The sequence below is a fragment of the Salmo trutta genome, chromosome 1, assembly GCF_901001165.1.
Source record: "Salmo trutta chromosome 1, fSalTru1.1, whole genome shotgun sequence".
Lineage (NCBI taxonomy): Eukaryota > Metazoa > Chordata > Actinopteri > Salmoniformes > Salmonidae > Salmo > Salmo trutta.
In genome coordinates this window covers 79,222,400-79,250,298 of record NC_042957.1, presented here as the reverse complement: position 1 = coordinate 79,250,298, position 27,899 = coordinate 79,222,400, and the positions used below count along the sequence as shown (strand labels likewise).

Here is a 27,899-nt window from a genome sequence, read left to right as displayed (position 1 = left end):
ACAAGCTGTCAGCTGTTCTTGTTTTGCTTCGGTTTTTTCCCTTCTTCTTTCTCTAGAGTGTCTGATCTCTTCTGTAATAAATAAGAACATTTATGGAACTCAGATTTGGATTCTAAAAACACCGGAAATAAGGAGTTCAAAACACTCAGGCCTATGATTAGATCGGTTTATTGTTAAAAAGGCGATCGAGATTTCTTCTCAGCTGGATCCTCAATCCGACGCTATCGTGCCAAGAGGCAAAGCCGATCCCAGGCCTCCGATCCAGGGCGGAGGGAGGGAAAGAGGTCGCTGGGAATCGGGATGGAGACGGGAGAGGGAGCAGACGGTCCTAGCGGACCGGGTGAACCAGGAGCCGGGCCGGGGACAGAGCTGACGGGGCTTGGCTGCGCCTCTTTCAACCAAGACTCCACGTAAGCGCCTCCGAACCCGCTGCCTGTTGGGTTGGTTGCCTACAACAGAATGCTCTCTCAGCAAATGTCCTTGTCATTTCCTGTAAAATAAGCTATAGATAAATACACCTTTCAGTATGATATCATGGTGATGCAATCTAAAACATATTTCCCTTTCATTGTGAGGTCCTAAAATCCTAGTTAAACAGCCCATAGATGTTATAGAATTCTACATAGCGGCTACAGAATTCGCAGTTCTCAGAGAGGGCAGTTCACAGTTCTCTGAACAAAACACACTAATTATGCTTAAACCCGAAACCACCGGATTTGTTGTAAAAAAGGGACGGTTGACAACAGTGGACGGAACCGTTCTGGCGGCAGAACAACAGGACTTCAAAAGCACTCCTGTTATACACACTAATGCCTATAGAAACCGATTGATCCCTTTCTTAATGACTTCATTTTAAAGTGGGGTATAGGACGGAAACAACACAGAGAGAGAGAGAGAGAGAGAGAGAGAGAGAGAGAGAGAGAGAGGGGCTATTGAATAGAGAGAGGGAGAGAGAGAGAGAGAGAGAGAGAGAGAGAGAGAGAGAGGGAGAGAGGCTATTGAATAGAGAGAGAGTTCCTTTGACTAATGTTAGCACTAACTGAGAATGCTTGAATCGCCAAGCTCAACTACTTTTCATGAACAGAAATGTATCCCAAATGGCATCCTGTTCTCTGCACTAGTTTTGACCAGGGCCTATAGAGCACTACTGTATGTAGGGAATAGGGTGCTATTTGGGACAGTGAATAACTTTCAGATCGCCTGCTCACCTGATATACCTGTCCATAGCTTCTGTCCTAGGCTAGGTACTAGGTAACACACACACACACACACACACACACACACACACACACACACACACACGTCCATATATTCTGTCTTAGTTAGGTACCTGGTTAAACACCTTGAGCAGGACAGTGTTTACTTGATAAAGGAATGCAGAACATAGTAGACCTGTTGTCCTGTGTTGTTGGGTTTGGATCTGAACATATAACAGAGTAGACCTGTCGTCCTGTGTTGTTGGGTTTGGATCTGAACATATAACAGAGTAGACCTGTTGTCCTGTGTTGTTGGGTTTGGATCTGAACATATTACAGAGTAGACCTGTTGTCCTGTGTTGTTGGGTTTGGATCTGAACATATTACAGAGTAGACCTGTTGTCCTGTGTTGTTGGGTTTGGATCTGAACATATTACAGAGTAGACCTGTTGTCCTGTGTTGTTGGGTTTGGATCTGAACATATTACAGAGTAGACCTGTTGTCCTGTTGGGTTTGGATCTGAACATATTACAGAGTAGACCTGTGGTCCTGTGTTGTTGGGTTTGGATCTGAACATATTACAGAGTAGACCTGTTGTCCTGTGTTGTTGGGTTTGGATCTGAACATATTACAGAGTAGACCTGCTGTCCTGTGTTGTTGGGTTTGGATCTGAACATATTACAGAGTAGACCTGTTGTCCTGTGTTGTTGGGTTTGGATCTGAACATATAACAGAGTAGACCTGTTGTCCTGTGTTGTTGGGTTTGGATCTGAACATATAACAGAGTAGACCTGTCGTCCTGTGTTGTTGGGTTTGGATCTGAACATATAACAGAGTAGACCTGTCGTCCTGTGTTGTTGGGTTTGGATCTGAACATATAACAGAGTAGACCTGTTGTCCTGTTGGGTTTGGATCTGAACATATAACAGAGTAGACCTGTCGTCCTGTGTTGTTGGGTTTGGATCTGAACATATAACAGAGTAGACCTGTTGTCCTGTTGGGTTTGGATCTGAACATATAACAGAGTAGACCTGTCGTCCTGTGTTGTTGGGTTTGGATCTGAACATATAACAGAGTAGACCTGTTGTCCTGTGTTGTTGGGTTTGGATCTGAACATATTACAGAGTAGACCTGTTGTCCTGTGTTGTTGGGTTTGGATCTGAACATATAACAGAGTAGACCTGTCGTCCTGTGTTGTTGGGTTTGGATCTGAACATATAACAGAGTAGACCTGTTGTCCTGTGTTGTTGGGTTTGGATCTGAACATATTACAGAGTAGACCTGTTGTCCTGTGTTGTTGGGTTTGGATCTGAACATATTACAGAGTAGACCTGTTGTCCTGTGTTGTTGGGTTTGGATCTGAACATATTACAGAGTAGACCTGTTGTCCTGTGTTGTTGGGTTTGGATCTGAACATATAACAGAGTAGACCTGTTGTCCTGTGTTGTTGGGTTTGGATCTGAACATGTAACAGAGTAGACCTGTTGTCCTGTTGGGTTTGGATCTGAACATATAACCAGAGTAGACCTGTTGTCCTGTGTTGTTGGGTTTGGATCTGAAGATACAATTACTTCAACAACAAACAGTTCACTTCATTTTTCCGGTGAAACTTTAGGCTACGTTTTCTTTCGAGATGCGATGGGTAATATATTATGGTGTTGATTGTGAGAAAATAAAAATGTAAAGTTTGATGTCTCTGCGACGTCTTTCCAATGTTCAAACGTTCTCCAAACGACATATTCCCAATGCATTTTGATACGTCGGCCAAAGGTGTCCGTTTTTGCCATAGGCCTATGTAATACATAGCCTACATTGGGGATCTTATTCACCAGAGATCTCACAATAAAAACAGCATTCAAAACAAAGAAAGTTCAGGATAAAGATGAACAAATATCCATTTTAAACAATGTCAGGAACAATGTGTGCCATGAAGACAGAGAGCTTACTGTGGAATCTGTTTGTTTGTGGTCAAAAGAAAAATGGCAAACACTCTTTCTTTCTTTCAGCGATGATGATTGCAGGTTTGTTCCTGTTTCAGAGCATGACCAGACATGTTCAGCAGACAGCCCCATCCAGGGGAACAGAGTAGTGGCTTTCAGAACATGTCCAATGGAAGAACTCAGTGAACATTATAAACACTCCTTTATAAACACTCCAATGGCACCCTATTCCCTATATAGTGCACTAACCTATGGGCCCTGGTCAAAAGTTGTGCACTATTTAGGGTGCCAATTGGGACGTGCCCCTAAACACACCCTAGCTAGATGACTGTCCTCCCTAGCTAGATGACTGTCCTCCCTGCTAGATGACTGTCCTCCCTGCTAGATGACTGTCCTCCCTGCTAGATGACTGTCCTCCCTGCTCGATGACTGTCCTCCCTGCTAGATGACTGTCCTCCCTGCTAGATGACTGTCCTCCCTGCTAGATGACTGTCCTCCCTGCTAGATGACTGTCCTCCCTGCTAGATGACTGTCCTCCCTGCTAGATGACTGTCCTCCCTGCCAGATGACTGTCCTCCCTGCTAGATGACTGTCCTCCCTGCTAGATGACTGTCCTCCCTGCTAGATGACTGTCCTCCCTGCTAGATGACTGTCCTCCCTGCTCGATGACTGTCCTCCCTGCTCGATGACTGTCCTCCCTGCTCGATGACTGTCCTCCCTGCTCGATGACTGTCCTCCCTGCTAGATGACTGTCCTCCCTGCCAGATGACTGTCCTCCCTGCTCAGTCATCTTAATGATGTAACTGTGCTGAAGGAGGACCTAACCAAAATGAGTCCATTCTTCTTCTATTGGACAGCAGTACAAGTAGTAATGCATCTCAGTCAAGATTTACATACTAGCCTCTTTTTATTTTGACCAGTTCACTAAGTTCACTCAACTCAATGGTTTACTCAATACTCAATGGTTTACTCAATGAACAAACCATAGTGTTTCACGTTACAGAATCCCTGGGTCAGAACCATCGACATCATATAATGTCATTCCTTGGATAGAACCGTGAACATTCTCTCAGAACAGACATTCTCAGTGGTGAAACAGCATTCACTGATCTCAGGACTGTATGTGTACTGTTTGTGTGGTGTCTGTAACCATAGGAACACTTAACCAAGGTACAGATAGATGTGTGTTAGACCTGTGTTTCTATCAGATAGGATGTGTGTGTTAGACCTGTGTTTCTATCAGATAGGATGTGTGTGTGTTAGACCTGTGTTTCTATCAGATAGGATGTGTGTGTGTTAGACCTGTGTTTCTATCAGATAGGATGTGTGTGTGTTAGACCTGTGTTTCTAGCAGATAGGATGTGTGTGTTAGACCTGTGTTTCTCAGTTTCCTGTGTTTGTGTGGACAGTTATATCAGTTCTCTCAGAAATGTTGCATCAGTTTGGAGAGAGAGAGAGAGAGACTTACTTACTTTGTATTTGGACTGGCTATGCAAAATGATTACTGACAAGTTCAATCACATCAGTACTCCATAGACAATATCATGTTTAACTGGAAATGATATTTCACTCATGTAGTTTGGGGAAGTTCCCTCCTGTCCAGAATGGACGGAGAACACAGCATTTACATGAGGAAAGAGTCACACTTGCAACTTTCAAATTCTCTGTTTTTGTCCCTTTTATCAAAGGTCCGGGCAGCAAACTTGAAAACAAAGTAACTGTTTCTTGTTCTGGAATCCCCAAGATAAACAGTGAATCCCCAAGATTAACAGTGAATCCCCAAGATTAACAGTGAATCCACAAGATAAACAGTGAATCCACAAGATAAACAGTGAATCCACAAGATAAACAGTGAATCCACAAGATAAACAGTGAATCCACAAGATAAACAGTGAATCCCCAAGATAAACAGTGAATCCCCAAGATAAACAGTGAATCTCCAAGATAAACAGTGAATCTCCAAGATAAACAGTGAATCTCCAAGATAAACAGTGAATCTCCAAGATAAACAGTGAATCCCCAAGATAAACAGTGAATCCCCAAGATAAACAGTGAATCCCCAAGATAAACAGTGAATCTCCAAGATAAACAGTGAATCCCCAAGATAAACAGTGAATCCCCAAGATAAACAGCCTATAAAAGCATTGAGAAAAGTCTGGTGTGCATGAGATGAGTCACACTTCATTGACATGTTTTTACTGTAACAAATTCAATGTGTTTTTTTAATTATCTACCTCCGTGTGTGTGTGTGTGTGTGTGTGTGTGTTGTTGTGTGTGTGTGTGTGTTGTTGTGTGTGTGTGTGTGTTGTTGTGTGTGTGTGTGTGTTGTTGTGTGTTCCCAGGTCATTGTCAGTGGGAACCAAGACGGGCTATAAGCTGTTCTCTGTGACCTCAGTGGACAAACTGGACTGCATCTACGAGAGCGGTTAGTATAGCCCCGTCCCAAACACACCCCTAGACCCTTCCCTTAGACCCCGTCCCAAACACACCCCTAAACCCTTCCCTTAGACCCTGTCTCAAACACACCCCTAGCCCGTCCCAAACACACCCCTAGACCCTTCCCTTAGACCCCGTCCCAAACACACCCCTAGACCCTTCCCCTAGACCCCGTCCCAAACAACCCCCTAGACCCTTCCCCTAGACCCCGTCCCAAACAAACCCCTAGACCCTTCCCCTAGACCCCGTCCCAAACAAACCTCTTCCCCTAGACCCCATCCAAAACAAACCCCTAAACCCTTCCCCTAGACCCCGTCCCAAACACACCCCTAGACCCTTCCCCTAGAGCCCGTCCCAAACAACCTCCTAGACCCTTACCCTAGAACCCGTCCCAAACAAACCTCTTCCCCTAGACCCCATCCAAAACAAACCCCTAGACCCTTCCCCTAGAATAGACTTAGTTCCAACACCTCTGCCTCTCTGATAGGCTGCCTGTACTCCTCTGCCTCTCTCTGATAGGCTGCCTGTACTCTATGACTCCTATACCAGAGCTTTATAATGGGATGTGATATTATCTCCCTTCAAGACTCTGACTCATGCAGGACTCTGCTCTGCCAAGCTGTAGCATTGTTCAGCCCATACAGAGGATCTCATTCTAGTTGTGTTGTCTAGCCTCTCTCTGGGCATTAGTGTCAGTTACAGGGAAATCACTTGGCAGTCCTCTTCCAGTGATGGGTAATTCTCTGTTAGTCTACTTCCTTGTTGTGAATCACTGGCTGTGTTCCAAATACATAGAGCCCTATGGCTACTAGTCAAAAGTAAATAGGCAATAGGGTGTAATTTGGGTTGCAGACACTGTGTGTAGACTGATAAATGGTTGACAGACAATAGTAGATGGATAACTTCACTAGCCACCAGTCTCTGGTAATTTACTGCTCAGTTCATTATTACTGGCAGACAGACACAGTGGTGTGGAGATAGAAACCAACCATGGCAGGACACTAATACCAGGCTACCTCAGACCCCCAGGACACTAATACCAGGCTACCTCAGCCCCCCAAGACACTAATACCAGGCTACCTCAGCCCCCCAGGACACTAATACCAGGCTACCTCAGCCCCCCAGGACACTAATACCAGGCTACCTCAGCCCCCACCAGGACACTAATACCAGGCTACCTCAGCCCCCCAGGAGACTAATACCAGGCTACCTCAGCCCCCACCAGGACACTAATACCAGGCTACCTCAGCCCCCACCAGGACACTAATACCAGGCTACCTCAGCCCCCCTGGACACTAATAACAGGCTACCTTAGCCCCCCCAGGACACTAATAACAGGCTACCTTAGCCCCCCAGGACACTAATAACAGGCTACCTTAGCCCCCCCAGGACACTAATAACAGGCTACCTTAGCCCCACCAGGATACTAATACCAGGCTACCTCAGACCCCCAGGACACTAATACCAGGCTACCTCAGCCCCCCAGGACACTAATACCAGGCTACCTCAGCCCCCCAGGACACTAATACCAGGCTACCTCAGCCCCCCAGGACACTAATAACAGGCTACCTTAGCCCCACCAGGACACTAATATCAGGCTACCTCAGCCCCCCAGGACACTAATACCAGGCTACCTCAGACCCCCAGGACACTAATAACAGGCTACCCCAGCCCCCCAAGACACTAATACCAGGCTACCTCAGCCCCCCAGGACACTAATACCAGGCTACCCCAGCCCCCCAAGACACTAATACCAGGCTACCTCAGCCCCCCAGGACACTAATAACAGGCTACCCCAGCCCCCCAAGACACTAATAACAGGCTACCTTAGCCCCACCAGGACACTAATATCAGGCTACCCCAGCCCCCCAGGACACTAATAACAGGCTACCTCAGACCCCACCAGGACACTAATACCAGGCTACTTCAGACCCCCAGGACACTAATACCAGGCTACACCAGCCCCCACCAGGACACTAATAACAGGCTACCTTAGCCCCACCAGGACACTAATATCAGGCTACCCCAGCCCCCCAGGACACTAATACCAGGCTACCTCAGCCCCCCAGGAGACTAATACCAGGCTACCTCAGCCCCCCAGGAGACTAATACCAGGCTACCCCAGCCCCCCAGGACACTAATACCAGGCTACCCCAGCCCCCCAAGACACTAATACCAGGCTACCTCAGCCCCCCAGGACACTAATACCAGGCTACCCCAGCCCCCCAAGACACTAATACCAGGCTACCACAGCCCCCCAGGACACTAATACCAGGCTACCTCAGCCCCCCAGGACACTAATACCAGGCTACCTCAGCCCCCCAGGACACTAATACCAGGCTACCCCAGCCCCCCAAGACACTAATAACAGGCTACCTTAGCCCCACCAGGACACTAATATCAGGCTACCCCAGCCCCCCAGGACACTAATACCAGGCTACCTCAGCCCCCCAGGAGAATAATACCAGGCTACATCAGCCCCCCAGGAGACTAATACCAGGCTACCTCAGCCCCCCAGGAGACTAATACCAGGCTACCCCAGCCCCCCAGGACACTAATACCAGGCTACCCCAGCCCCCCAAGACACTAATACCAGGCTACCTCAGCCCCCCAGGACACTAATAACAGGCTACCTTAGACCCCCAGGACACTAATACCAGGCTACCACAGCCCCCCAGGACACTAATACCAGGCTACCTCAGCCCCCCAGGACACTAATACCAGGCTACCTCAGACCCCCAGGACACTAATACCAGGCTACCCCAGCCCCCCAAGACACTAATAACAGGCTACCTTAGCCCCACCAGGACACTAATATCAGGCTACCCCAGCCCCCCAGGACACTAATACCAGGCTACCTCAGCCCCCCAGGAGAATAATACCAGGCTACATCAGCCCCCCAGGAGACTAATACCAGGCTACCTCAGCCCCCAGGAGACTAATACCAGGCTACCCCAGCCCCCCAGGACACTAATACCAGGCTACCCCAGCCCCCCAAGACACTAATACCAGGCTACCTCAGCCCCCCTGGACACTAATAACAGGCTACCTTAGACCCCCAGGACACTAATACCAGGCTACCCCAGCCCCCCAAGACACTAATACCAGGCTACCTCAGCCCCCCAGGACACTAATACCAGGCTACCTCAGCCCCCCAGGACACTAATACCAGGCTACCTCAGCCCCCACCAGGACACTAATACCAGGCTACCTCAGACCCCCAGGACACTAATACCAGGCTACCTCAGCCCCCACCAGGACACTAATACCAGGCGACCTCAGCCCCCCAGGACACTAATACCAGGCTACCTCAGACCCCCAGGACACTAATACCAGGCTACCTCAGACCCCACCAGGACACTAATACCAGGCTACCCCAGCCCCCCAAGACACTAATACCAGGCTACCCCAGCCCCCACCAGGACACTAATACCAGGCTACCTCAGCCCCCACCAGGACACTAATACCAGGCTACCTCAGCCCCCAAGACACTAATACCAGACTACCTCAGACCCCCAGGACACTAATACCAGGCTACCTCAGACCCCCAGGACACTAATACCAGGCTACCTCAGACCCCCAGGACACTAATACCAGGCTACCTCAGCCCCCACCAGGACACTAATACCAGGCTACCTCAGCCCCCACCAGGACACTAATACCAGGCTACCTCAGCCCCCACCAGGACACTAATACCAGGCTACCTCAGCCCCCACCAGGACACTAATACCAGGCTACCTCAGCCCCCCAGGACACTAATACCAGGCTACCTCAGCCCCCACCAGGACACTAATACCAGGCTACCCCAGCCCCCAGGACACTCATGCCCATACCATGCTTACCCCTGTGTTCCCCTGCTCTCCCCCATCAGAGACCCCAGATGTGTACATCGTTGAGCGGTTGTTCTCCAGCAGTCTGGTGGTGGTGGTCAGTCTCTCCATACCCAGACGGATGAACGTCTACCACTTCAAGAAGGGAACAGAGATCTGCAACTACAGCTACAGTAACAACATCCTCTCTGTCAGACTCAACAGACAGGTAACAGAACTACAGTAACGTCCTCTCTGTCAGACTCAACAGACAGGTAACAGAACTACAGTAACGTCCTCTCTGTCAGACTCAACAGACAGGTAACAGAACTACAGTAACATCCTCTCTGTCAGACTCAACAGACAGGTACCAGAACTACAGTAACGTCCTCTCTGTCAGACTCAACAGACAGGTACCAGAACTACAGTAACGTCCTCTCTGTCAGACTCAACAGACAGGTAACAGAACTACAGTAACATCCTCTCTGTCAGACTCAACAGACAGGTAACAGAACTACAGTAACATCCTCTCTGTCAGACTCAACAGACAGGTAACAGAACTACAGTAACATCCTCTCTGTCAGACTCAACAGACAGGTAACAGAACTACAGTAACATCCTCTCTGTCAGACTCAACAGACAGGTACCAGAACTACAGTAACATCCTCTCTGTCAGACTCAACAGACAGGTAACAGAACTACAGTAACATCCTCTCTGTCAGACTCAACAGACAGGTAACAGAACTACAGTAACATCCTCTCTGTCAGACTCAACAGACAGGTAACAGAACTACAGTAACATCCTCTCTGTCAGACTCAACAGACAGGTAACAGAACTACAGTAACATCCTCTCTGTCAGACTCAACAGACAGGTAACAGAACTACAGTAACATCCTCTCTGTCAGACTCAACAGACAGGTAACAGAACTACAGTAACATCCTCTCTGTCAGGCTCAACAGACAGGTAACAGAACTACAGTAACATCCTCTCTGTCAGACTCAACAGACAGGTACCAGAACTACAGTAACATCCTCTCTGTCAGACTCAACAGACAGGTAACAGAACTACAGTAACATCCTCTCTGTCAGACTCAACAGACAGGTAACAGAACTACAGTAACATCCTCTCTGTCAGGCTCAACAGACAGGTAACAGAACTACAGTAACATCCTCTCTGTCAGACTCAACAGACAGGTACCAGAACTACAGTAACATCCTCTCTGTCAGACTCAACAGACAGGTAACAGAACTACAGTAACATCCTCTCTGTCAGACTCAACAGACAGGTACCAGAACTACAGTAACATCCTCTCTGTCAGACTCAACAGACAGGTAACAGAACTACAGTAACATCCTCTCTGTCAGACTCAACAGACAGGTAACAGAACTACAGTAACATCCTCTCTGTCAGACTCAACAGACAGGTAACAGAACTACAGTAACATCCTCTCTGTCAGACTCAACAGACAGGTAACAGAACTACAGTAACATCCTCTCTGTCAGACTCAACAGACAGGTAACAGAACTACAGTAACATCCTCTCTGTCAGACTCAACAGACAGGTAACAGAACTACAGTAACATCCTCTCTGTCAGACTCAACAGACAGGTACCAGAACTACAGTAACATCCTCTCTGTCAGACTCAACAGACAGGTAACAGAACTACAGTAACATCCTCTCTGTCAGACTCAACAGACAGGTAACAGAACTACAGTAACATCCTCTCTGTCAGACTCAACAGACAGGTAACAGAACTACAGTAACATCCTCTCTGTCAGACTCAACAGACAGGTACCAGAACTACAGTAACATCCTCTCTGTCAGACTCAACAGACAGGTACCAGAACTACAGTAACATCCTCTCTGTCAGACTCAACAGACAGGTAACAGAACTACAGTAACATCCTCTCTGTCAGACTCAACAGACAGGTAACAGAACTACAGTAACATCCTCTCTGTCAGACTCAACAGACAGGTACCAGAACTACAGTAACATCCTCTCTGTCAGACTCAACAGACAGGTAACAGAACTACAGTAACATCCTCTCTGTCAGACTCAACAGACAGGTACCAGAACTACAGTAACATCCTCTCTGTCAGACTCAACAGACAGGTAACAGAACTACAGTAACATCCTCTCTGTCAGACTCAACAGACAGGTAACAGAACTACAGTAACGTCCTCTCTGTCAGACTCAACAGACAGGTAACAGAACTACAGTAACGTCCTCTCTGTCAGACTCAACAGACAGCTACAGTACACACAGGGGATGGATATAGATTGGACACATGCATACATACATACATACATACATACATACATACATACATACATACATACATACATACATACATACATACATACATACATACATGGACAGTTGAACACACACTCTCAGCCACAGTCAGGCAGGCAGGCAGTCGGGCAGGCAGGCAGGCAGGCAGGCAGGCAGGCAGGCAGGCAGGCAGACAGACAGGCAGGCAGACAGACAGACAGGTGTATTTGGAACAGTGAAGGTGTTTTACACTTCCCAGAGATGTAATATAATATCCATTGAACCAACTGTCAACTCAAGTTCCTGTTGAAACGTTGTTGTTCAGTAAGAGACATACATATAGAGACCATGTAGAGATGTTGTTGTTCAGTAAGAGACATACATATAGAGACGTTGTTGTTCAGTAAGAGACATACACATAGAGACCATGTAGAGATGTTGTTGTTCAGTAAGAGACATACATATAGAGACCATGTAGAGATGTTGTTGTTCAGTAAGAGACATACATATAGAGACCATGTAGAGATGTTGTTGTTCAGTAAGAGACATACATATAGAGACCATGTAGAGATGTTGTTGTTCAGTAAGAGACATACATATAGAGACCATGTAGAGATGTTGTTCAGTAAGAGACATACACATAGAGACCATGTAGAGATGTTGTTGTTCAGTAAGAGACATACATATAGAGACGTTGTTGTTCAGTAAGAGACATACATATAGAGACCATGTAGAGATGTTGTTGTTCAGTAAGAGACATACATATAGAGACCATGTAGAGATGTTGTTGTTCAGTAAGAGACATACACATAGAGACCATGTAGAGATGTTGTTGTTCAGTAAGAGACATACATATAGAGACCATGTAGAGATGTTGTTGTTCAGTAAGAGACATACATATAGAGACCATGTAGAGATGTTGTTGTTCAGTAAGAGACATACATATAGAGACCATGTAGAGATGTTGTTGTTCAGTAAGAGACATACATATAGAGACGTTGTTGTTAGCAGCTATTGATTTTGAACACTTTATTAGGACATGGTGACAGGATAACCTGCCAGGAAATGATCAGCGCAATTCACATACTAACAGTCACCTCTCTCTCCCTCTCTTCCTCTCCCTCTCGTCCTCTTCCTCTCCCTCGCTCTCCCTCTCCCCCTCTCCCCCTCTCCCTCTCTTCCTCTCTTCCTCTTCCTCTCCCTCTCTTCCTCTCCCTCTCTTCCCCTCCCTCCCTCCCTCCCTCTCTCTCCCCCTCCCTCTCTCTCCCCCCCTCCCCCTCCCTCTCTCTCTCCCTCCCTCCCCTCTCTCTCTCTCCCCTCTCTCTCTCTCTCTCTCTCTCTCTCTCTCATCTCTCTCTCTCTCTCTCTCTCTCCCTCTCTCCCTGTAGAGGTTGGTGGTGTGTTTGGAGGAGTCAGTGTACATCCACAACATCAAAGACATGAAGCTGCTGAAGACCCTTCTCAACACGCCCTCCAACCCCTCAGGTAAACACAGTGTACAGAACAGTGTTTCCCAAACCAGTGGGTCTGCTGCTCTATGGGTTTCTGATGGGAAAAGCAGCAGCTGTCTTTCTGTGGACTGAAAGGAACATGGTTGTTCTGTTCAGGTCTGTGTGCTCTGTCCATCAACCATTCCAACTCGTACCTGGCCTACCCAGGCAGCTCCACCATCGGAGAGATCATAGTTTATGATGCCAACAACCTGGTAAGGCCTACTGCTAATATACTACTACTGTACTACTACTGTACTACTACTATACTACTGCTACTATACTACTATACTGCTACTGTACTACCACTATACTACTGCTACTATACTACTACTGTACTACTACTATACTACTGTACTACTACTATACTACTGCTACTACACTACTGTACTGCTACTGTACTACTACTATACTACTACTACTATACTACTATACTACTACTACTATACTACTGTACTACTGCTATACTACTACTACTATACTACTGTACTACTACTATACTACTACTACTATACTACTGTACTACTGCTATACTACTACTACTACTATACTACTGTACTACTACTATACTACTACTACTACTATACTACTGTACTACTACTATACTACTGCTACTATACTACTGTACTACAACTATACTACTGCTACTATACTACTGTACTACTACTGTACTACTGTACTGCTACTGTACTACTACTATACTACTGTACTGCTTCTATACTACTGCACTGCTACAAAACTACTATACTATTGTACTGCTACTGTACTACTACTATAATACTGCACTGCTGCTATACTACTACTGTATTACTGTACTACTATACTACTACTGTACTACTATACTACTTTACTGCTACTGTACTACTACTGTACTGCTACTGTACTGTGCTCTATAGCTTGGTTGTCAGTACTACTGTAGCTGCTACATTGAAGTGATGTTCAGACATTGCAGTCAAGTCGTTATATATGGCAGTAGTACCATGTTTCTGTTTTATGACTCAGTGGTATAATTGTGTTGCAGTCCCATGTAAAGCAGTCAATCATTCTCTCTCTCTCTCTCTCTCTCTCTCTCTCTCTCTCTCTCTCTCTCTCTCTCTCTCTCTCTCTCTCTCTCTCTCTCTCTCTCTCTCAGAGCACTGTGACAATGATCCCGGCCCATGACAGTCCCCTGGCTGCTCTCACCTTCAACTCGTCAGGCACCAAGCTGGCCAGCGCCTCGGAGAGGGTAAGCACTACCAGGACAGCTGCCCCTAGTGACGGGAGGCCAGAGCTGCTTTTTGACAACTTACCTGGATATTGCAGTTAGGCCCTGGCTATGTCCACAACATTCAGTACTATTGCAGTTAGGCCCTGGCTATGTCCACAACATTCAGTACTATTGCAGTTAGGCCCTGGCTATGTCCACAACATTCAGTACTTGACTAGTAATAGATGTATTCTGCTACAGCACATAGTGTATTATAAGCCCATGTGGGCGGGGCATCCTGAAGAGACACTATAATAATAAAATAAAGATTACTTTATTTAGCTAGACAGCCCTCTATGTAGACAGCCCTCTATGTAGACAGCCCTCTATGTAGACAGCCCTCTATGTAGACAGCCCTCTATGTAGACAGCCCTCTATGTAGACAGCCCTCTATGTAGACAGCCCTCTATGTAGACAGCCCTCTATGTAGACAGCCCTCTATGTAGACAGCCCTCTATGTAGACAGCCCTCTATGTAGACAGCCCTCTATGTAGACAGCCCTCTATTTAGACAGCCCTCTATGTAGACAGCCCTCTATGTAGACAGCCCTCTATTTAGACAGCCCTCTATGTAGACAGCCCTCTATGTAGACAGCCCTCTATTTAGACAGCCCTCTATTTAGACAGCCCTCTATTTAGACAGCCCTCTATGTAGACAGCCCTCTATGTAGACAGCCCTCTATGTAGACAGCCCTCTATTTAGACAGCCCTCTATGTAGACAGCCCTCTATTTAGACAGCCCTCTATTTAGACAGCCCTCTATGTAGACAGCCCTCTATTTAGACAGCCCTCTATGTAGACAGCCCTCTATGTAGACAGCCCTCTATGTAGACAGCCCTCTATTTAGACAGCCATGACTGTGAGGGACTGACTCTCTGTCTCCCTCTATTTAGACAGTCCTGACTGTGAGGGACTGGCTCTCTGTCTCCCTCTATTTAGACAGCCCTGACTGTGAGGGACTGACTCTCTGTCTCCCTCTATTTAGACAGTCCTGACTGTGAGGGACTGACTCTCTGTCTCCCTCTATTTAGACAGCCCTGACTGTGAGGGACTGACTCTCTGTCTCCCTCTATTTAGACAGTCCTGACTGTGAGGGACTGACTCTCTGTCTCCCTCTATTTAGACAGTCCTGACTGTGAGGGACTGACTCTCTGTCTCCCTCTATTTAGACAGTCCTGACTGTGAGGGACTGACTCTCTTTCTCCCTCCCTCTATTTAGACAGTCCTGACTGTGAGGGACTGACTCTCTGTCTCCCTCCCTCTATTTAGACAGTCCTGACTGTGAGGGACTGACTCTCTTTCTTTCTCCCTCCCTTCTTCATATCTCTCTCCCTCCCTCCCTCCCTCCCTCCCTCCCGCTGTCTCTCCAGGGTACTGTAATCCGTGTGTTCTCCATCCCAGAGGGACAGCGTCTGTTTGAGTTCCGCAGAGGGATGAAGAGGTCAGAGTTCACACAATACAACATAAACTGTATAAACACACTTTACTACACAACATAGTCCTGTTCTTTACAGCAGATGTAGACTAACAGAACACATAAAACACACCTAATGAACAGGACTAACAGAACACATAAAACACACCTAATGAACAGGACTAACAGAACACATAAAACACACCTAATGAACAGGACTAACAGAACACATAAAACACGCTTCATGAACAGGACTAACAGAACACATAAAACACGCTTCATGAACAGGACTAACAGAACACATAAAACACACCTAATGAACAGGACTAACAGAACACATAAAACACACCTAATGAACAGGACTAACAGAACACATAAAGCACACCTTTAAAACACACCTTATGAACAGGACTAACAGAACACATAAAACACACCTAATGAACAGGACTAACAGAACACATAAAACACACTTCATGAACAGGACTAACAGAACACATAAAACACACCTTATGAACAGGACTAACAGAACACATAAAACACACCTAATGAACAGGACTAACAGAACACATAAAACACGCTTCATGAACAGGACTAACAGAACACATAAAACACACCTAATGAACAGGACTAACAGAACACATAAAACACACTTCATGAACAGGACTAACAGAACACATAAAACACACCTTATGAACAGGACTAACAGAACACATAAAACACACCTAATGAACAGGACTAACAGAACACATAAAACACACCTTTAAAACACACCTAATGAACAGGACTAACAGAACACATAAAACACACCTTATGAACAGGACTAACAGAACACATAAAACACACCTTATGAACAGGACTAACAGAACACATAAAACACACCTAATGAACAGGACTAACAGAACACAAACACACCTAATGAACAGGACTAACAGAACAAATAAAACACACCGAATGAACAGGACTAACAGAACACATAAAACACACCTAATGAACAGGACTAACAGAACACATAAAACACACCTAATGAACAGGACTAACAGAACACATAAAGCACACCTAATGAACAGGACTAACAGAATACATAAAGCACACCTTTAAAACACACCTTATGAACAGGACTAACAGAATACATAAAACACACCTAATGAACAGGACTAACAGAACACATAAAGCACACCTAATGAACAGGACTAACAGAATACATAAAGCACACCTTTAAAACACACCTTATGAACAGGACTAACAGAACACATAAAACACACTTCATGAACAGGACTAACAGAACGCATAAAACACACCTAATGAACAGGATTAACAGAACACATAAAACACACCTAATGAACAGGACTAACAGAACGCATAAAACACACCTAATGAACAGGACTAACAGAACACATAAAACACACCTTATGAACAGGACTAACAGAACACATAAAACACACCTTATGAACAGGACTAACAGAACACATAAAACACACCTTATGAACAGGACTAACAGAACACATAAAACACACCTAATGAACAGGACTAACAGAACACATAAAACACACCTAATGAACAGGACTAACAGAACACATAAAACACACCTGATGAACAAGCAACGTAAAACCCACTAGAATAATCCAGTGATTTAGCTGATCTCATGCTGGTACCAGACGGCAGCACATTTCCTCGTCAAGGTTCTCTGTTCCCGCCCCAATGAAATAACCTGGTTCGAATCCAGGCTCACAGCCGGCCGTGATTGGGAGTCCCATAGGGCGACGCACAATTGGCCCAGCGTCGTCCGGGTTAAAGAAAATGTTTTGTGGGAAACCATAAGGCTGATGAATGTAAAATACTAGTAGAAGCAGTCTGTGTATACAGTATAACAATACAGTGGTAGTAGGCATTCGAACTTTAAATAATGTCCCATTTGAAAAAGCTTTACTAGATTACCTTTTCATATCATTCAAATGTGAGATTATTTAATCTAATCACGATTGGCTTGGTTTAGTTACACATTCCAAATATGGACAGGGGAGGAATATTTCACCCCCAAATATGGACAGGGGAGGGATATTTCACCCCCAAATATGGACAGGGGAGGGATATTTCACCCCCAAATATGGACAGGGGAGGAATATTTCACCCCCAAATATGGACAGGGGAGGGATATTTCACCCCCAAATATGGACAGGGGAGGGATATTTTACCCCCAAATATGGACAGGGGAGGAATATTTCACCCCCAAATATGGACAGGGGAGGGATATTTCACCCCCAAATATGGACAGGGGAGGGATATTTCACCCCCAAATATGGACAGGGGAGGAATATTTCACCCCCAAATATGGACAGGGGAGGGATATTTCACCCCCAAATATGGACAGGGGAGGGATATTTCACCCCCAAATATGGACAGGGGAGGGATATTTCACCCCCAAATATGGACAGGGGAGGGATATTTCACCCCCAAATATGGACAGGGGAGGGATATTTCACCCCCCAAATATGGACAGGGGAGGGATATTTCACCCCCAAATATGGACAGGGGAGGGATATTTCACCCCCAAATATGGGCAGGGCAGGGATATTTCACCCCCAAATATGGACAGGGGAGGGATATTTCACCCCCAAATATGGACAGGGGAGGGATATTTCACCCCCAAATATGGACAGGGGAGGGATATTTCACCCCCAAATATGGGCAGGGCAGGGATATTTCACCCCCAAATATGGACAGGGGAGGGATATTTCACCCCCAAATATGGACAGGGGAGGGATATTTCACCCCCAAATATGGACAGGGGAGGGATATTTCACCCCCAAATATGGACAGGGGAGGGATATTTCACCCCCAAATATGGACAGGGGAGGGATATTTCACCCCCAAATATGGACAGGGGAGGGATATTTTACCCCCAAATATGGACAGGGGAGGGATATTTCACCCCCAAATATGGACAGGGGAGGGATATTTCACCCCCAAATATGGACAGGGGAGGGATATTTCACCCCCAAATATGGACAGGGGAGGGATATTTCACCCCCAAATATGGACAGGGGAGGGATATTTTACCCCCAAATATGGACAGGGGAGGGATATTTCACCCCCAAATATGGACAGGGGAGGGATATTTCACCCCCAAATATGGTCAGGATAGGGATATTTCACCCCCAAATATGGACAGGGGAGGAATATTTCAACCCCAATCTTGATAAGAAATGACCATACTTTTTAAGACAAGTTGTAATTAATGTTTTACATAAATTGGAAATGAAAACTGTGTTAGAGCAAGCTACATCAACATGAGTTTTCCATTTATAAAATATGTAGATTACCACCTAGTGGTAAACAAGGAAATACTTTCTTCAGTGATACGGATTGATTGTCAAATAGTTAAATCTACTCTTGATCAGCTGTAAAAGCAGGTTTCATTTACACCGATGATAACACCAACCTGAGAATGTTGACCTCAAACAGCACTATAATTAACACTGACAACACTGTACCCATAGATGTCATGTCCAGGTTGGGGAGACAAGCATATATCTGGAATGTAGCGTAGTAGACTCACATTATGACAACATTAGAACAGACTGAAGACAGGTTTATAATGACACATCTCTCATTATGACAATGTGTGATAGAACAGGCAAAGGAAAGGCCCGCTGAGATGTTTCAAACGCTTCTTTCATAGCTAGATAACCTAATTTGTGTAATTAAGTTGTGTAATTAAGTTCTTACTAACAGTATGAGTGTAGAAGAGACTTATAATAACTTGTGTGTGTGTGTGTGTGTGTGTCTGCAGGTACGTCAGTATCAGTTCCCTGTCCTTCAGTCCTGACGCCCAGTTCCTCTGTGCCTCCAGCAACACTGAGACCGTACACATCTTCAAACTGGAACAGCACGGACCCAGGTACACACACACACCACACACACACACACCACACACACATAGGAGTCACCCCCAACCCGGCAAGCCTACATACATCTCTCTCTACCCCCCTATCTCTCTCTATCCCCCTATCTCTCTCTCTCTCTATCCCCCCTATCTCTCTCTATCCCCCCTATCTCTCTCTATCCCCCCTATCTCTCTCTATCCCCCCTATCTCTCTCTACCCCCCTTATCTCTCTCTACCCCCCTTATCTCTCTCTACCCCCCCTCTCTCTCTAACCCCCCTCTCTCTATCCCCCCTATCTCTCTCTCTCTATCCCCCTCTCTCTCTCTCTATCCCCCTCTCTCTCTCTATCCCCCTATCTCTCTCTCTCTCTACCCCCCCCTCTCTCTCTAACCCCCCTCTCTCTATCCCCCCTATCTCTCTCTCTATCCCCCTCTCTCTCTCTATCCCCCCCTCTCTCTCTCTATCCCCCCTATCTCTCTCTCTCTCTCTCTCTCTATCCCCCCTATCTCTCTCTCTATCCCCCTATCTCTCTCTCTATCCCCCCTCTCTCTCTCTATCCCCCCTCTCTCTCTCTATCCCCCTCTCTATCCCCCTATCTCTCTCTCTCTATCCCCCCTCTCTCTCTCTCTCTCTCTCTATCCCCCTCTCTCTATCCCCCTCTCTCTCTATCCCCCCTCTCTCTCTCTATCCCCCTCTCTCTCTCTATCCCCCTCTCTCTCTCTCTCTCTCTCTCTCTCTCTATCCCCCTATCTCTCTCTCTCTCTACCCCCCTCTCTCTATCCCCCCTCTCTCTCTCTATCCCCCCTCTCTCTCTCTACCCCCCCCTCTCTCTCTCTATCCCCCCTCTCTCACACACTCTTTCTCTCTCCCTGTCTCTCTCTGTGTATCTCCCTGTCTCTCTAACCCTGTATCTCCCTGTCTGTCTCTGTGTATCTCCCTGTCTCTCTCTCTGTATCTCCCTGTCTCTCTAACCCTGTCTCTCTAACCCTGTCTCTCTAACCCTGTATCTCCCTGTCTCTCTAACCCTGTATCTCCCTGTCTGTCTCTGTGCATCTCCCTGTCTCTCTCTATGTATCTCCCTGTCTCTCTAACCCTGTCTCTCTCTGTGCATCTCCCTGTCTCTCTCTATGTATCTCCCTGTCTCTCTAACCCTGTCTCTCTCTCTGTGCATCTCCCTGTCTCTCTAACCCTGTCTCTCTAACCCTGTCTCTCTCTGTGCATCTCCCTGTCTCTCTCTCTGTATCTCCCTGTCTCTCTAACCCTGTCTCTCTCTGTGTATCTCTCTAACCCTGTATCTCTCTCTATGTATCTCCCTGTCTCTCTAACCCTGTCTCTCTCTCTGTGCATCTCCCTGTCTCTCTAACCCTGTCTCTCTCTCTGTGCATCTCCCTGTCTCTCTCTGTGTAGTGGAGAGGAGGAGTGTCCTACCTGGGGATCCTACGTAGGGAAGATGTTCTCTGCAGCCAGCAGCTACCTCCCAGCCCAGGTGTCTGTCTTATTGGCCTTTTCTTTCTTGTTCCCTGCATGTTTATATATTATGGTTCTTCTAATTCAATACTATTTCAAATATTTGTTTACTTGCTGTACTGAGAGGAGATCTTGTAAGTAGCATGACATTGTACTGTATACACTAGGCTGTATCCTGTCATATGACAATACACTTTGATTGCATTTGAGGTGTCTGGAGTGATGAGTCAGGAAAGAGCCTTTGCCACTGTACGCCTCCTAGTGGCCGGGCAGAGGAACGTCTGTACCCTCGCCACGTGAGTCTCCCTGTGTGTGTGTGTTTTTGTGTTTAGGGATTACGGGTGTATGATGTGTGTGTACTGTATAGGGAGTTGGTGTGGGTTTTTTGTCTCATTAGGTTTTGGTCTTCTATTTGTTATACACAGTACTACACAGTAGTAGACAGTAATACACAGTAGTACACAGTAGTAGACAGTAGTACACAGTAGTAGACAGTAGTAGACTGAATTACACAGTTTAAAATACTATATCGTAGATCATCCTGACCTGATCCTAGAGTAATGGCCATAAATGATAGTGTTGTATGTTCTATTCCACTGGGTGTGAGGGTGTCATGGCTGGCTGTGTCCCTGTGTCTGTCTGTCAGGATCCAGAAGCTTCCTCGTCTGCTGGTGGCCTCCTCCGACGGACAGCTGTTCATCTATAACGTCGACCCTCAGGATGGAGGAGAGTGTGTCCTGGCTCAGAAACACAGGTGAGAGGTCATCTCAGGTCAGAGGTCAATCGAGGTCAGAAGCCCTTAAAGCTGCTTTGCTAATCAAACAAACTGCTGAAAGTGACATCTGGAAAACCATCATCTGCAACCTATTCAATACCAGACCTAGTATTTCTGTTGTCATCTGCAACTTATTAAATACCAGACCAGTATTTATGCTTTATTGGCATGGGAAACATACATTTACATTGCCAAAGCAAGTGAAATAGATAATAAACAAAAATGAAATAAACAAGAAAAAATGTACAGTAAACATTACACTCACAAGTTTCAAAGGAATAAATACATTTCAAATGTCATATTATGTCTATATACAGTGTTGTAATGATGTTCAAATAGTTAAAGTACAAAAGGGAAAATAAATAAACATAAATATGGGTTGTATTTACAATGGTGTTTGTTCTTCACTGGTTGCCCTTTTCTTGTGGCAACTGGTCACACATCTTGCTGCTCTCTCTTGCTGATTTTCTCTCCCCCCCCCCTCAGATTGTTTGGTGAGGATGAGGACAAGGAGGAGGGGGTGGAGTCAGAAGGGTCAGAGGTCACGGTGCCCGTCCAGGCATGTCCATCATACGCCGCCACTGTTGCCATACCAACCACTGGTCCAGTCACTACCACGCTTACAGGTGTGTGTGTGTGTGTGTGTGTGTGTGTGTGTGTGTGTGTGTGTGTGTGTGTGTGTGTGTGTGTGTGTGTGTGTGTGTGTGTGTGTGTGTGTGTGTGTGTGTGTGTGTGTGTGTGTGTGTGTGTGAGAGAGAGAGAGATTTGTGTTGTATCTGAAAGGGTGTGTGTGTATAACTTTACCTGTAACCTCTCTCCTCTCCACCCCAGGTTACTCTGAGGATGGTGGGGCTAAGAAGGGCGAGGTGATCCCAGAACATGAGTTTGCCGCTGGTCCCGTCTGTCTGGATGATGAGAACGAGTTTCCTCCAGTGAGCAACCAGCAACTCTCCTAGCCTGGTCCTATACAGAAACAGTAGTCATGCTAACTCTCCTAGCCTGGTCCTATACAGAAACAGTAGTCATGCTAACTCTCCTAGCCTGGTCCTATACAGAAACAGTAGTCATGCTAACTCTCCTAGCCTGGTCCTATACAGAAACAGTAGTCATGCTAACTCTCCTAGCCTGGTCCTATACAGAAACAGTAGTCATGCTAACTCTCCTAGCCTGGTCCTATACAGAAACAGTAGTCATGCTAACTCTCCTAGCCTGGTCCTATACAGAAACAGTAGTCATGCTAACTCTCCTAGCCTGGTCCTATACAGAAACAGTAGTCATGCTAACTCTCCTAGCCTGGTCCTATACAGAAACAGTAGTCATGCTAACTCTCCTAGCCTGGTCCTATACAGAAACAGTAGTCATGCTAACTCTCCTAGCCTGGTCCTATACAGAAACAGTAGTCATGCTAACTCTCCTAGCCTGGTCCTATACAGAAACAGTAGCCTGGCTAGCTAGCCAGAGACTGAGAGAAGCAGAGTTTGGCCAAAGTGAGATATTTCAACCTGGAATAGCATTAGACAAAAGCAAAGGGTGCAACTCTACCCTGCTGCCTTCAGAAACTAAAGGACATCCTCTCATTTGTGGTGAGCAGCAGTAGTGCTTCTGGGATACTGAGTCTGGAAGGGCATAAGTAGGATCAGAGGAGCACATGTACAGAGTTGACCCTACTGTCTTTATATTCCACTCAGGTGCTAACCGGGTTCCATTTAGAAACATAGGAACTATAGTACTAGCCTAGTCCCCTTCCTTATCCCCTACCCTCCTACAAACTAGTCCCCTTCCTTATCCCCTACCCTCCTACAAACTAGTCCCCTTCCTTAACCCCTACCCTCCTACAAACTAGTCCCCTTCCTTATCCCCTACCCTCCTACAAACTAGTCCCCTTCCTTATCCCCTACCCTCCTACAAACTAGTCCCCTTCCTTAACCCCTACCCTCCTACAAACTAGTCCCCTTCCTTATCCCCTACCCTCCTACAAACTAGTCCCCTTCCTTAACCCCTACCCTCCTACAAACTAGTCCCCTTCCTTAACCCCTACCCTCCTACAAACTAGTCCCCTTCCTTATCCCCTACCCTCCTACAAACTAGTCCCCTTCCTTAACCCCTACCCTCCTACAAACTAGTCCCCTTCCTTAACCCCTACCCTCCTACAAACTAGTCCCCTTCCTTAACCCCTACCCTCCTACAAACTAGTCCCCTTCCTTAACCCCTACTCTCCTACAGACTAGTCCCCTTCCTTAACCCCTACCCTCCTACAAACTAGTCCCCTTCCTTAACCCCTACCCTCCTACAAACTAGTCCCCTTCCTTATCCCCTACCCTCCTACAAACTAGTCCCCTTCCTTAATCCCTACCCTCCTACAAACTAGTCCCCTTCCTTAACCCCTACTCTCCTACAGACTAGTCCCCTTCCTTAACCCCTACCCTCCTACAAACTAGTCCCCTTCCTTAACCCCTACTCTCCTACAGACTAGTCCCCTTCCTTAACCCCTACCCTCCTACAAACTAGTCCCCTTCCTTAACCCCTACCCTCTCACAAACTAGTCACCTTCCTTAACCCCTACCCTCCCACAAACTAGTCCCATTCCCCTCCTATAAACTAGTCCCCTTCCCTACCCCTTATAACATCGGCCCAGTTAGCAAGGCCTCCACACTAACTCCTACAAAACAATGGGTTTAAATCCTACAGTATACACTGAGTGAACAAAACATTAGGAACACCTTCCTAATATTGAGTTTAACCCGTCTCCTCTCCTTCATCTACACTGATTGAAGAGGATTCAACAAGTGACATCAATAAGGGATCATAGCTTTCACCCCCGATTCACCAGGTCAGTCTGCGTCATGGAAAGAGCAGGTGTTCTTAATGTTTTGTGCAGTCAGTATATATACAGTAGGTTTTATAAGAAGGTTTGTTTTAATGCTGAGGGTTGCAATGGGTTTCACTCTGTGAACACCGGTATTACTTTAATACATCATTTCTCTGGAATAGCTATTTTGGCTTATATGTGATTTTATAAGTGTTACCTTCTTAATTTGACGTGTATAATGAATCAAATGGGGGTTTGAAAGAACCGTTCAGATGTATAGGCCGGGATTAAATTAGATCCTGGGTGATGGGCAGGAAATGTTCCCGCGTTCGCGGGGATTCCATTTACGGTAAACGCTGCATATGTCGACTCAATCGGATATTGCCTTTTAAAAGTCGCAATGCCGATAACCCGAGATCAGATTGAATCCTTGTTGCATGTGACCAGTTCTGTTGGTGTAATTGTTATATTAATCCACAAGGGGGTGCTGTTGTCCCCGTGTGCGTTCCCATTGCTCAGTGCAACCTGTAAGCAAGTAGAAGTCGCTCCTAAGCACTGATCTAGGATCAGCATACTCCTGGCCAGTCCTGACCTTTACTATATGAAGGTTAAGCGCAGTACTGGTCCTAGATCAGTGCATAAAGAGAAGATTATATGTTGCTTTATTGGCCACTATTGGGTATAGAGAGAGCCCATGATTCTCTGTGTCAGCCTTTTTCAAATCTCTCCTCAGGGACGTTTCACAATGTTGTTGTAGCCCTGAACTGGCGCCTGATTATAGTAGTCAAGTGCTCGTTGACCGGTTGTAGCGTCAGGTGTGCTAGTTCTGGAACAGTTCAAATACATGGACAGGCTGGGGGTTGCCGAGGAGAGGTTGGAATAATACATGGACAGGCTGGGGAGGAGAGGTTGTAATAGTACATGGACAGGCTGGGGAGGAGAGGTTGTAATAGTACATGGACAGGCTGGGGAGGAGAGGTTGTAATAGTACATGGACAGGCTGGGGGTTGCCGAGGAGAGGTTGGAATAATACATGGACAGGCTGGGGAGGAGAGGTTGTAATAGTACATGGACAGGCTGGGGAGGAGAGGTTGTAATAGTACATGGACAGGCTGGGGAGGAGAGGTTGGAATAATACATGGACAGGCTGGGGAGGAGAGGTTGGAATAATACATGGACAGGCTGGGGAGGAGAGGTTGGAATAATACATGGACAGGCTGGGGAGGAGAGGTTGGAATAATACATGGACAGGCTGGGGAGGAGAGGTTGGAATAGTACATGGACAGGTTGGGGAGGAGAGGTTGTAATAATACATGGACAGGCTGGGGAGGAGAGGTTGTAATAGTACATGGACAGGCTGGGGAGGAGAGGTTGTAATAGTACATGGACAGGCTGGGGAGGAGAGGTTGTAATAGTATATGGACAGGCTGGGGGGGAGAGGTTGTAATAGTACATGGACAGGTTGGGGAGGAGAGGTTGTAATAGTACATGGACAGGCTGGGGAGGAGAGGTTGTAATAGTACATGGACAGGCTGGGGAGGAGAGGTTGTAATAGTACATGGACAGGCTGGGGAGGAGAGGTTGTAATAGTACATGGACAGGCTGGGGAGGAGAGGTTGTAATAGTACATGGACAGGTTGGGGAGGAGAGGTTGTAATAGTACATGGACAGGCTGGGGAGGAGAGGTTGTAATAGTACATGGACAGGCTGGGGAGGAGAGGTTGTAATAGTACATGGACAGGCTGGGGAGGAGAGGTTGTAATAGTACATGGACAGGCTGGGGAGGAGAGGTTGTAATAGTACATGGACAGGCTGGGGAGGAGAGGTTGGAATAATACATGGACAGGTTGGGGAGGAGAGGTTGGAATAATACATGGACAGGCTGGGGAGGAGAGGTTGGAATAATACATGGACAGGCTGGGGAGGAGAGGTTGTAATAGTACATGGACAGGCTGGGGAGGAGAGGTTGGAATAATACATGGACAGGCTGGGGAGGAGAGGTTGGAATAATACATGGACAGGCTGGGGAGGAGAGGTTGGAATAATACATGGACAGGCTGGGGGTTGCCGAGGAGAGGTTGTAATAGTACATGGACAGGCTGGGGAGGAGAGGTTGGGGAAAGGCTGCCTATGTAATGCCCTACTAGGTTATATGTCCTATTGAAATGAAGGTTACCCTGTAGTTCTGTCACATTCTCTGAGAAGGGAAGCCGTGATACATGTCCACCTGACCAAACTACAATAATGATGTTGTTTTTAAACTTCTTGGCATGACTGTGTGTTTTACAACGAATAACGAAGTCTGTTTGTACACCTCTGTCTAGTCTGTCCCATGTGTCTGGTCCTAGAAAAACCTTATCTAATCACAGGATTTATCTTAGTTAGTGGAGTGTTTTCTAAAACATTTTTTTCCCCCTTGATGTTGATATTGGTAAAGGTGGACGTGTTATCTTTAGTCTGTCTCTCAGGGTCGGGGTCAATTCCATTTCAATTCAGTCAGTTCAGGAATTACATTTGAATTGACTGAGGTTCGCGTCCCAAATGTCACCCTATTCCCTATATAGTGCACTACTTTTGACCCTGGTCGTTCACCATATAGGAAATAGGGCTCTGGTTTAAAAGTAGTGCACTACAGGGAATAGGATACCATTTGGGACGTAGCCTGAAATGACATGGAAGGAACCTTAACCCTGTTGTCTCTATTATAACAAGACTATGACCAAAACCATTCAACCTGACCCCTGACCCCTGACCCCTGACCCCGGTCTGTTTTGGTGTTTTGGTAGATAAATTGGTGCCGCGACGGAACTCGAGGTGGCCAGGGGCGTCGTCTGTGAGGGTAGAACGAAGGAAGGAAGGACGGACAGACAGACAGACAGGTGTCTGTTGTACACGTTAGAACACACTAACACCTGGTCTGGAACCACAGGACTTCCAGGAGAGCCGTTACATGACCCAGGACAAAATAAACGAGAGGGAAAAAAGACTCTCATTTTAGGGTGCTAAGTTATTTTTTGAATTAAGTGATTTAAAAAAATATATAATTATGATTTCTAATTGGGAGGGGGAGGCCAGGACTGGGTGTTTGTGACCCGGTGTGTTGGGGTGTGTTACAGTCCTGGGTCAAATATATAATGTCAAACACCGCTATATCCTA

At 46.4% G+C, this 27,899-nt stretch overlaps 1 protein-coding gene across 1 annotated transcript; it reads left to right on the top strand.

The window, feature by feature from the left end:
* On the top strand, positions 1 to 27,719 carry LOC115208594 (WD repeat domain phosphoinositide-interacting protein 1). Its single transcript, XM_029776779.1, has 14 exons — positions 1 to 410; positions 5,479 to 5,561; positions 9,444 to 9,610; positions 13,047 to 13,143; positions 13,266 to 13,363; positions 14,281 to 14,373; positions 15,764 to 15,834; positions 19,598 to 19,705; positions 21,099 to 21,177; positions 21,369 to 21,454; positions 21,805 to 21,912; positions 22,420 to 22,559; positions 22,765 to 22,865; positions 27,529 to 27,719. Exons 1-14 carry the CDS (start codon positions 301 to 303, stop codon positions 27,577 to 27,579), a joined length of 1,392 nt encoding a protein of 463 aa, XP_029632639.1. The 5' UTR covers positions 1 to 300; the 3' UTR covers positions 27,580 to 27,719.
* The last annotated feature ends 180 nt before the right edge of the window (positions 27,720 to 27,899 follow it).

What these genes read in the sequence shown, in the direction of transcription:
- LOC115208594 (XM_029776779.1), top strand. Translation starts at nt 301, where the DNA reads ATGGAGACGGGAGAGGGAGCAGACGGTCCTAGCGGACCGGGTGAACCA. An exon ending in CTGTCAGACTCAACAGACAG is followed by an intron (nt 9,611 to 13,046) that starts GTAACAGAACTA and finishes CTCTCCCTGTAG; the next exon opens with AGGTTGGTGGTGTGTTTGGA. An exon ending in GCAGCTACCTCCCAGCCCAG is followed by an intron (nt 21,178 to 21,368) that starts GTGTCTGTCTTA and finishes ATTGCATTTGAG; the next exon opens with GTGTCTGGAGTGATGAGTCA.